At 45.4% G+C, this 12,191-nt stretch overlaps 1 protein-coding gene across 12 annotated transcripts in view; it reads right to left on the bottom strand.

Moving 5' to 3' along the window:
* LOC120743986 (neuron navigator 1-like) overlaps nucleotides 1–12,191 on the bottom strand; it is an 80,833-nt gene that overhangs the window by 50,346 nt on the left and 18,296 nt on the right. For 9 of the 12 annotated variants that reach the window (XM_040048062.1, XM_040048061.1, XM_040048065.1 and 6 more), the window contains exon 5: nucleotides 9,937–10,761. The exons of 1 other annotated variant lie outside the window; for it this stretch is intronic. In XM_040048062.1, coding sequence (XP_039903996.1) covers nucleotides 9,937–10,761 — 825 coding nt within the window. Of the gene's footprint in view, nucleotides 1–9,936; nucleotides 10,762–10,992; nucleotides 11,210–12,191 lie in introns of those variants that run through there. 2 more of the 12 variants (XM_040048073.1, XM_040048072.1) reach the window with 2 other exon arrangements.

Raw genomic sequence — 12,191 nt, 5'->3', positions numbered from 1 at the left:
GGCAGTGGAGCAAAATAAATTAAATATGATGCAGACAGACGAAACAACAGGAGGCCTTTAAACCCACACAGCTCTAACACAACGCCCTGGTGTTTGCTTATTTCATAGTGCCTCCTTGCCCTCTACTTTGTCACTGCCAGAATAAATCAAAAGCCTTTTACACTTCAACCCATCAAGGGACATACTGACATTTGTCTCACCCCTTCCTAATATGCTATAATCTACTGAGATCACGCCACGTGGCGTCATGCTGAGTGGTGTAGCTACACTGCTGTTTTACACATGTGTACATGTACCGTATGTGTTTATGTGTGAGTGTGATTGCAAATAAAACTGGCTGAAAATTCTTAATATATCAATGCAGATATCCAGTATTTATGCTTAGGAATTTACTACTAATTAATTGAACCTAATTTTACTCAAATGTGTCAAACTGCTTCCACTTTTACTCCATGTAGCCAGAAACAAAGACGCCTCACTGGCTTTGACTCCTGCTCTCTCCGACTCCCTGACATGTTTTTGTGTCGAATGAGAAGAAGGTAATAAAAGTGTTATGGTGGCAGATATGGGGCACTCAGTTCACCCCCGAGGTTCAGCTCAATAGACCATTAGAACTGACCAGCTGGCTCCTAAGCATGCACAGCACATGAGGGATGACATCAGATCAGTACATCCATGACTGTCACAGAGTTGTTCTGGCCGAGCAAATACGTGATATCTACGCTTCACGTGTTCATGTTTACATATACATTTTGTTGCAATATATTTAAAGTTGCTTATATTACTGTAGTAGCAGCTTCTTTGTCAGCTGGACTGTTGCATTAAAATTTACAGCAAACGGGGCCTAGCTGCTGAAAATAGCCACACACGTACACAGACAGCAGGCACTCCTAGGAATCAGTCCAGCTGGTTAGCGAGGAGGTGACGGGGTGGAGAGGTCATGCTAATGAGTGAGGGGGGGCTAATTATTAACTGCCACTCTCAACAACAGCTGCTGAATGAACACGTACATTTGTACGTTGCGTCTCGTCACGTGCAAACACACTGAGACACAGTGAGGAAAACGTCAGAGCAGATTTATGAAGCTGGATTGATTTTGCTTTTTCCTATACAGGACGGCCACATAGACAATTGATTGGAAGGGCCCTGGGGACGGGCAGCTCAATGTGAAGTCATTGAGATGCAAACCTTTGCGGCTCACATTCACATACACACACCGACACACTGGGAATGTTTAATCACAAAAATAGTCCGGCTTTGTTATGTGGGAGCACTGGTGTGAAAGCTGTGAGGAAATCCGAGCTGTAAGAAGACACTTTTTATCCTCAAAATGTTCGTTTTAGGTAATGCGGTCACACAAAAGGTTTAGCAGGAACAAAGAAGCCTGAATACATGCAAACAAAAAAGTCTGAAAGGCTCACGTGTGCGCGCGCACACACAGACACAAACACACAACTGCAGGCTTTACTCGGGCGATTTTAATTACCTTAAATGGGAGCTTTGTTTAACATTGGCGTCAAATTGATTGGATACGGTCTGTGTTATCGTGTGTATGTGTGAGTGTGCGCGTGCGTGTGACTTCCTGTCCTGCCTCTGCCCTGGCCTCGGTGGTCCCAGCTGGCGTGTGGGGGGGACGTAGAGGCAGTAGCGTTAAGGGAATTAGGGATGCAAATATCCCTGTCGGGGCTGGCTGCTCCCCAGGGCTGCAGATGAGTTACACTGATTTGGTTTACACTGAGTGCGTGCGGATCCACCTGCCTCTTCTCGACACACTCGTGAACACGCTCCTGCTCTGAAGAGCTGGCCGAGGCACCTTTCATAACGGCCCACTCAGACGCTTGAAATGAGAGTCAGCGAGTCTGAGCGAGACTGTTGTTGTAAGTGCACACACAGGCCAATATCTCCATCTTAATGCGACTCTGCTCTCAGTCAGAGACACAAAACAAACTGACAGACTTCAAAGCAGCTTTGGTACGAAGGAGGAAAGTGAGCAGGCGTTTTATTTTTGGAAGCCATACTCTGCCTACTGCACCACAACAAGAGGACAGATGGTAAGGCAACACAAATGTACATCGATACGCAAAAAAACCCACTGCCCCCTTTTTTAGTTTTTTTTGTCCCGTTGAGTGTGGTCAGGTCAAAGCTTGTTAAAATTAATTTCTGCCCTTTGATTTGTCAGATTTGTTCAGGAGCCACGTTCCTGACCCTTAAAAGCAGCAAAGCCAGATGTTTACACGGTCCTCAGGGCTTCAAGTGGTTTGGATGGAGACTGCTTTCAGCTGCACACAAATATTCAGTGGGTCTGTAGAGCCGTGTACGTAGGACCGACTCAAAATGAATCGCAGTGCCTGTCTTTACTTCTAATGATAGAGACCGACACTCAGTGCAACAGTGACTCATTTCTGGGTTTTCTTTAATAGATTTATAACCGCAGCGGAGGATGAGGAATGAGCTGGTGGGTGAATCCATTTCAACTTTTTGTCTTTTTGATTATATTTTATGAAAATCACAAAGGTGGAAAACAAAAATGTCGCTAGCTTGAAAAGAAGAGCAGGAGGTAGGAGTGCCGCAGTGATTATTTGATGGGTAGCAGATGCAGTGAGTGAGAAAAGTGAGAAAAGAACTGCCGTCCACTTGGTTTTCTCTCTTGAGTGACTTGACCCCTCTCCATTAGAAACAAACAAACTCCCCACAGATACACTAATGGCTCCGTCCTTGCAGGAGTGCTCTGCTATTTTCTGTGTGTGTGTGAGTATGTTTGTGTGGCAACATCCCATCCTTCTTTGAAAGTGTGCTTCTGTGTAGTGGCTGTAAAATGAGGGTTTGTGTATCTGCTGGCACACGAGTGTGAGAGTGAGTGTGTGTCGTCAGCAGTGAAGGGATTCACTTTTGCGGAATATGAATGAAGGTTTGAGTAATGACTACCATTTCTATTCTTTCCTCCTTCCCTCCGGAGTTCATCTGTCTCTGTCCTGTGCACGTGCGTGCACACATGTTGCAGCCACGATAACCTTCCTCAGGCCACGAAACGCTTGTCCCGTGATATATTGGTGTGGTTGAGCGTCACTGGTTTTACACTATAAAATATCTGTACTTACAGCAATGTGTGTACTTCCAGTGGTGGCTTTATGCCTATTTGTGTGCTGCAACGACAATCATTATAGCATTCCTGACAAGTGACATGCAGAAATACGACAAACAGGATGCAAATAAAACCTGTGAATTTTTTTTAGATTTAGGGCATGCTTGCAAAACACGTGAAACAGGTGTGTAAGAACTTTTCAATCTAATGAGACGTTCATTTATTTTGTATTTTGTTTCCACTCCTGTTTATTTTTTTGTGAGCTCCGACTGCACTCAGCCTAACGTTACAGCCCTCGGCTGACCCCAGACGGTTTGCAAAACAGGAAGCATTACAACATTCAGCCATTCCTGCACATCTGGACAGGACGGACAAACACATGCTAAATCACCCAAATGTGCTTTCATGCATTCTCACACACACACACACACACACACACACACACACACACACACACACACACACACACACACACACACACACACACACACACACACAGGCATTTATCTGCTTCACTGGGATGTTGCAACAGGATATTAGAGTCCTTGAAGATCAAGTCTGATATGTGACATGAATGGTTAATGAGTTTGTCAAATCTCAATGTGGCATCTGTGCGAACAAAATTTGAGCAGCTTTCTGACTCAAGTGTTGTAACTGATGCACCACAGTACAACAAGTGTGTCAGTACACATTGGTGTAAAGAACGGGGAAAATCCTGAGAGTCAGTCGGCAGCAGTTCAATAAGCTGACTGAGAAATCCACTTAAAAAAAGTCAGCAATCCATAAGCAGGTGAAGCTTCCAGAAGAAGGGCGGAGGGGATGATTAAAACGCACGCCTGCAACGGCAGAAAAGTTTGGACATGATGGCTGAAAATCCACGGATTTTATGTTAAACCCTCCAAACTTCTGTCTTCCATCCTGTCCACCAAAACCTGGCTCTCTTAATGTTGACCCAAACACACAAACACACTTGGCATATTTTCTTAACCACTGCACTATCTGCTTAAAGAGTCGCCACCCTATCCGCTTAGAGAGGAAGATGAGGAAGCTCTAAGCAACTTCAGAGAACTTCAGAGAACCTCACCTCTGATTAAAGTTTAAAACAAAGACGAGGGACAGCGTGCGTATTCCTCTGTGCTGAGCTAGTAAACATGTCTGACTTGCTGTGAGTGTGTGAGGTGCTTTAAAAGTGACGTAGAAACCTCACATATAAACACACACGGTGTTCAGATGAGGCTAAAAAAAATCAGCTGCAATCATCTAGGTCGACGTGTGCATTTGTGTGTGAAGCATAAAAGAAGCCAAATCTAGAAGTTATCTTAGCAGGATCTCTTCAGCTTTTGCTTTTATGTCGCACACATTCAAGCAAGCACCCAACAACATATTTATGCACGTGCTAAATAATCTAGGCAGCGTGCCAGGGCGGCCCATAATGCATGGCAGTGTTTGGGTGGATTTCTGTTTGACAGAGTTGTTTCCTGTTAAACTTTATTTTTACAGTGTGCTTAAAGCCAGCTGCTGCACATGTGACACAGACAGTCAGCACTCTGTGTGCAGTCCCCCGCACGGTTAATGAGGCGATCGCTGAAACAGTAGAACAGATGACATGTAAGTATCTCCAATAAAATGTTCCAAAAAGCAACACATGAAGTGCACACATGCACACAAATCAAATGATGTTTTGAAGCAAACGAAAGCCAAATAAACCCCAGAGATGGAGGACGGTGACCGCAGTTTGTGTAACGCTGCAAAATATCCAACAACTGACAAACTTTGTATTCCTCAGCTCTAACTGCATGTATTTACAGGACATTTGGGGCTTCAAGCTTTTTTTTCTTCGCTCTCCCACCCAGTTTTTCTTTTGTATTCTCCGCTCCGTTTGTGCCGAGACCGTACAAAATTCAATTTCCAGTTCAAGCCTGTCGATGTCCAAACTCCCAGAGGAATCAGAGATCTATAAATCTAGACTAGATGTTTTTGAATGTTACCATACCCAGGTGTCAGAAGTGCTAAAGTGTTTAAAAACTAACCAACTAATGATTTATGGTTAGTTTGACATGAACTCTGACATATTCAGCTAAACAAATATAGTGGAGGTTCCCCTTGTTAGTTTTGCTTTAGCCTAGATTACTCACTGGTGCAAGCTAAATGCAATACTGTCGCAACACTCTGCGTGTGCGTGTGTGCGTGTGTGTGTGTGTGTGTGTGTGTGTGTGCAACTGACACTACTTCCTTAAAGCAGCTAGAACATGCCAGGAGCTGTGACAGGAACAATGGGCACTTTTATCTGAGACTTTTCACAAGAGGAAAACATAAACAGAATAAAAATAGATGAGTACTAAGTATTTCTCATCACAAGGCAAAATGCATTAACTCTCCCTCTGCCTTTATCTTCTGCTCTCTGTCTTTCCCACACACACACACACACACACGAAATAATTCTATATTTTAAAACAGCTCATAAGATCAGTTAAAAAAAAACTAAAACATTTGGATGTTTTTGTTCGAACAGAAACTCATATGAGGTAAATTAAGTTTTAGCACAAGTGCTCCAATTTGATCAATGAGCACTTAAATCTTTAACAACACCAACACAAGTCAAACAAAATACAACCCTGCCACTGTCAGCATGGTACATTACAAACGATATAATGGCATCACTGCAATAACTTACTTGTTTTTAAGTGATAGGCAGTGTGTCTGTGTGTTGTTGTGCAACAGCAAATGAGACAAAAACAAAGTGAGTACTAATATGATTTAGAGGAGGACGGCAGGAAGCAGACAGCACTAATGCAATGGCTCCTGCATTAGGTCTTTAGACACCAACCACAGAGCACTGAAAACACGCGCACACACCAAATGAGAATAAATGCATAATCGTATAAGAACCTATATGCAGAAACATCCCTTTCCTCTGTGAATACTCGCTGTCACATTAAAAAGATGTCCTCTGTCCTCCTGCTGAAACACTGGTACCACAAATATCCTCTCTGCTGTCTGACTTGTGACAGAACACTGCTGCCCGTCAACTCGCATCAGAGTTGAAAAAGAGGAGGAGAAAGCGAGAGATTTGGACAGATGCTTTATTCCTCACTTTCCTTGGGCATTTGTGTTTGTTTGGTTCGTTGCCACCTCCTCAACGGGAGGACTACTGCCCTGAATCCTTCAGTCAGCAAAGCCCGGGGTGTAACCAGCGATCCGACCGCACCCGCATGACATTAACGACTCAGCATTGCCATCACAATGGAGGAACTGATTATGAAAAATAGCCCGCCGCAGCCGAACGGATGAATACGGCAGCGTACAGACAGGAGAGCGTGTCTGGAATATGCATGTGTGAGCATGTGCAAGCTTTGCTCTGACACTTTTTCCTGCAGCGCTTTTAAGTTCTCTTGAAGGCTTGTGCGCTCGTTTGGGTTTGTGTGTCTTCCATTTCAGGCTTTGTCGACTTCTCTGTAGGGTTTATTGTTCCTCAGACAGCTGATGAGCACACAAAGAGGAACCATCAACCACACAAACTTGCCCACACACACATACACAAGAGAATGCCAAACTAAAATTACAATCACACTAGTAGTTAAGGCCGCATTAATGAGCATCCATGTGTCACCGAGTCACGTTAAGTTCCCTTCTGCTGAGTCTTCGTGCTCGGCCAAAATCAAGACCACACAGCATCTTCAATCTTCTAACCTACATTTATATTCCCTATCCCATCCGAAAAGTAAAACTCCCCCAAATCTCTAACCAAACAGATGCCCTGAGGGCTTTAATCTTTAATTCATTTTAGTCTTTATAGCTGGTCTTTTCTAGGGTGATAGATCTGCGATTAGTGGAACGGGGTTGAATCTTCTCATTATCTTTATGCGAGGTTTAATCCGGATGCTTGGTTCTTGTCTTAGGCTGGGTTCTCTGTGGCTGTGCCTACCCCATGCTGGGAAAGGCCACTGCTTTAGGGGGCTTACCCTCTCACACACACCTCATTATGGGTGCTGGATGGGACCGGGAGGTGTCATTAGTGGCAGACATCTGAGGTTCAGTGCGTTGGATTACTCTGGCGACCTGTGCTGCTTAGTGCCGCTCAGATCGATACATTTCACTGAAAGTAATGTTTATAATTCTCAACTTGCGTGTCAAACTTTCATTTTAATGCTATTAACAAGATATCATATAATACAAGCTGCATTTGGGGGGAATTAACTCTACAAGTCCAGAGCTGCTGTCCGTGGACACGCAAGTCAAGTAATTCTCTAAATCCAATTAGTGTAAAGCTCTTCATCACTCAGTGGTTAAACATGTATGTCCGATTACAGAAAAACAGATGATGCGAACAGTAATCCTAAATCACCTCACAAGATAAACATAAAAGCCAAACCTTGAAATATCCGGATTGTTTTTTCCTCTTTCTTTTGGCGTGTGGGAGGGGTTTACCCCTTTCAAGCACACAGCTGATGGTCTTGGGTTACACATCCTCATTATAGTTCAATGGCATCTTCATTACCTTTACCTGTTACTGTAGGCTCATCTCAAAAGGACAGCGTCTCAGTGCATGTGGTCTGATGTCATGTAAAATGACATGCACAAGACACAAGCACATATTTTACTCCCAGTAGCTCAAAGCTAGCACATACTGTAGCGTCCATAACGACAAGGCCTTGACCACATTAAGGTTCATTTATCAATTCGTAATACGGTACACTACAGGGATCCATCAGGCTCGTGTCTTCAGGACGTGGAAAAGCAGAAGGTGAGACTGTATATAGGAAGAAGAGTGGATATCTGGGAATGATCCACTGAACATCCATAATCTATCTTCCATGACAGAGCACACGGAGCAGAAACCAATTAGCCAAGCGTCCCATCGGAAATGGAGAAGCAGATACGATAAAGGATGAGCCCACAGCTGCAAGCTACAGGGCAAGTTACAATTAACCTCTCCCTAACACACATACAAGCACAACACACACATTTCCATGAGTATGCACACAAAGCTACCCTACATACTTGCACATTTCAGTAATAAACCTCTGGCAGGTAAGAAGAGACCGTAATGACCCAAAGCTACACTGCATTCAGTCATTTCAATCTCAGATAGAAATATAGGTCATCGCCTATTACTATTATTTTCCTTCAGGGTGTCTCTTTCTTTCATTTGTCTCACTCCATGAATCACATTATACCCTTTCCATTTTTTTTGTCGCTAATCTCCATCATTACCAGGTTTTCCTGTCATCCTCCTTTTCTCTTTTTATCTCCCTCCTCCCTACCTGGCTGCCTCAGTGTAGGTGTGGCCAGCAACATCACAACAAGGAACAAGGTCACACACAGATGATACAAACAACACACACACACCATGTACAGTAGATACACACACACAGGGCTGCTGGGGCAAGGTCAAACATGCTGAGATCTGGGGCCGTGCTGCAGGATGCAGGCTTGTGTAGAGTGAAAGAGAGTGGAGCAAAGATAAAGGTTTGATGATGAGCAGAAAATGACTTCCTTGCATCGAGCGAGATATTACGACCTACTGCACTCCTCTTCCCTCATCTCACCCGTTCTCTGATGCTATCTGCTACTCCTAGAGGGATGGAAAGAGAAGGAGCAACAGAGAAATACTCTCGTGTTTGTGTGTGTGTCAATGAATAATGGATGAAAGGTGCAGATTCAAACTCTGTTTTGACCTATTAATCACAAACTCAGTCACCATCGTCACGGCACACCCACAGCAGCAAGAACTTGGAATATATAATGTGTCCCAGCGCTGCCCGCGCGGATGCTCGAACGCTATCTGCCCATGCCGCCACCCACTCACTTTCCCCTTACTCCTCATGCACGTTGCCCCCGGTAACAGGGGGATGGGGTGTGGGTGGATAGTGACCATCTGTCAGTGGCCCGGAGATCAATGAAACTAGAGGGGGTGAGGGGGTCGAGGGAGCGAAGGAGTGGTGCGAGGCTAAATAGGTGGCCCACTGTGACCGGAGCCTGGCTCAATATGCGGCCGTTTTATTTACAGACTGAAGGACAACACTCCCCACCAGTCCCACTCGCACGGCCTTTATTAACGACTGACCGATTTTGGCAGGCCGGCAGAAAGATGCCGTTTACATACAGTGATGCAGTAGCCAATACATACGCTTGCTGGTGTTAAAATGTGCTGCTAATTTTAGAATACGTTCCCATGCTATCGAGGTTGCTGCAATAGAGATGTAAACATACACAGAGATCAGGGAATAATGGTGCATTAATGTAAATCTAGCACACTGTGGCAGTGGGTCAAATGAGAGGAGGCAACACTGCAGCGTATGTTGACTAATTTATCAACAACACAACAATGTCAGCCCTGGGAATGCTTACTCCAGCTTCTTTGTAGGAGCACACACTGCTTGTACACATGCACATACGCACACACGTACAGACACAAATGCATACGGCACAAAATTGATTTGGCACATTCGAACCAAGCTTGTGTAACTGTTTACAGTGTTGTCAACAGGGGGAAATTCACCACTTTCAGATCAAGGGCTGTCACTATTTTATAGTGAAAAGCACTAAAATAAAACACCACAGACACACTCAAATACACATACACAGTGTAGTGTGCTGCAATAGAGACTGGACTCATTTAAAATGCACTGTTGATGCTGGTGCTAGAGCCAGAGCTGGAGGAAAAGGTTTGGGTGTGGAAAGGAGAGAAGAGCAGAGATATTCAGTGTGTAGAGTCACAATGCTTCACTGTTTGTTTCTGTGTTTCAGTTTCCACTAAAACAGTAATTAACCTCACATCTTTGCAGCCGATTGTAAGTGAGAACAAATAACCCAAAGTAACCAAAAAACTGGGACAGAAATCACAGACTCACCCAGCATTTGGCTGAACAGCAGTTGTTCCAGGTCTCCCAAGACTGTAACCACTAACTCTGGATCCACCTTTAAAAAGCTCTTATCGTCCTCACCCTCCATCCCCTTCCTCTCTTTCTTTTCCTCCGCTGACAGAGCCGCAGGTTTGGATTTCTCCCCTAGTTTCTTGCCATTAGTTCCAGTAGTCCCAGCTCCATTGGAGTTTGCTTTGGTTGGGTGATCAGCTGGGTCTGTATCTGCATTCTGGGCTGTCTCAGAGGCCTTGCTAATTGGCTTGACCTCAGCATAAGGTCCCCGTGGTTTGCCAGGTGCAGGGATTCGACTTGGCTTGCCTATATTAGAAGTCACAGAAGGGGAGCAGAAAGACTTTGGCTTCCCCTGAAAGAGAGACTGTTCTGACTTTGAAAGTGTCCGGGACAGTGGTGGTCTCCCACCACCAGCTTGACCTGCCTTACTCTGCCCCGCTTTGTTGGTCACAGTGCCAGGACGGCTTGTGTCATCATTCCACCTGGTAGACTGGTACAGGTGCAGCTTCTTCTCAGCATCGGTGAGCACAGACAAGTTGCTGAGTGAACGCTGTTTGCGAAGCCCGGACTGACTGGGGATTGGGATGGGGATAGATCCGGAGGTGGGCCGGTAGACCTTGAGCTCTGACCCAGAGGGACGCACAGGCCCCTGGGGCAGAGCAGAGGGCTTGGCGGGTGGTTTCCTTGATGCCATGGCCTGGGATGAAGTATCCTGGCAGGGGACAGCAGCAGACCTGAGGTCCAGCTCTCTGGGCTTAGCCGTCATGCTAATGTTAGCCACATTAGCCTCCAGCATCCCTCCTGCAGAGACCCAAGCAACAGCATCAATGATACACTCTGACACAGACACAAGCGAAAAACACTGAAAGACATGGAGGAAGGAAGGGGAAGCCAAAAAACAAGACAAAGACTGTCTGGTCTGCACTCCCTCTTCACTCCAGGGTCAAGACAGCCAGACTCCCCGTAGTGAGAGACTGTGGCTTCACCCCTCTATTGCAAATGATGAGTGGGTTAGCAGAGTGACAGCCTTACTCACTGCTGGTAATCCATGGATCTGCAGATCTGCGTCCAGCGCCTAAATCAACTCCCTCACAGCATGTCTGCAGCTCCCGGAGCCGCACAGATGACAATAGTGCTGCCAGAATAAAGCACAGCACTGACCAGCGTCTCTCTCCGTGTCCCCTCTGCTCCTCTCTCCCTTGCTCTGCGCTCCCTCCTGTTCGCCAGGCACGCAGCAGCCGACTGACAAGAGAAACGGTCGCAGCAGCGACGTCCCCCACCTCCTTTTTTCTCTCCTCCCTCTAACTCGCCTTCACTCTCTGCCTTGCTCACTCTACCCCCGCTGCCTCATTCACCCTCCCTCTCCTTCTTCCTCCCCTTTCCATCCTTCTTTCCTTCTTCTTGTCTCTCTCTCTCTCCTCCCACTCGCTGATTCACTGCCTCTCTCTCTCTCTCAAGCACACGCCGCATACGCTGCGTTATGCTGCACACCAGTGAGTGCAAACACAAGGGCTTGACGACAAATTACCAGCATTTCCCATAAACTCAGCTTTTTGCTGTTCCTGTTTTGTAATAAAAGATTTCTTTTCATGAGGGAGGGATGCTCTGAATGCGAACGCTGAATTCTACTGTCCCCATCCATTTATATTTAGGCCCAGTTATTTAATAACTTCAATGCTTTTGAAGTTATTAAATTATTTTGAATCAAAACATGCCCCACCACCCCAAAGAAACACACACACTGTTCCAACCCCTCAGCAATTATTCATAATCACATTAACTGCTCTATTCATCCATTCATATTTAGATTTCCTTACGTGCCCTGATCACCAGAGGCCCACCCGTGATTAAGCTGATTTAAATTATCTGGGAAAAAAAAGCCATGACTGCAGGATCAGCCAAGGAGACGAGGATATGCATTTGTCAGTGCTTAATACACAACAACACAGGCCACTAAACACGCTTCAATTAGTAGCTAAAAGACCCCAAATGGTCATCATATAGCTAAACGCCCCCTCCCCACCGGCCACATATCACCACACCACTCCATTGCTCTTTCCTCATTTCCCTTTATTCCTTTCCTTGTTTCCAGCATCACCCCCTCCCTGCCTTCTAGTTAAATCAGATGCACACGCAATTAAGTTTTCAGGGTACAGATTCATCACATTCGAAATCCATCCGACGATACCTCACTGTTTAAAGCGAGCGCACATGAGCCTGCGTGGCTAAAG

This window comes from Simochromis diagramma, unplaced genomic scaffold, assembly GCF_900408965.1.
Source record: "Simochromis diagramma unplaced genomic scaffold, fSimDia1.1 OVJJ01000387.1, whole genome shotgun sequence".
NCBI classification, from domain to species: domain Eukaryota; kingdom Metazoa; phylum Chordata; class Actinopteri; order Cichliformes; family Cichlidae; genus Simochromis; species Simochromis diagramma.
This window is presented reverse-complemented; position numbering and strand designations above follow the sequence as displayed.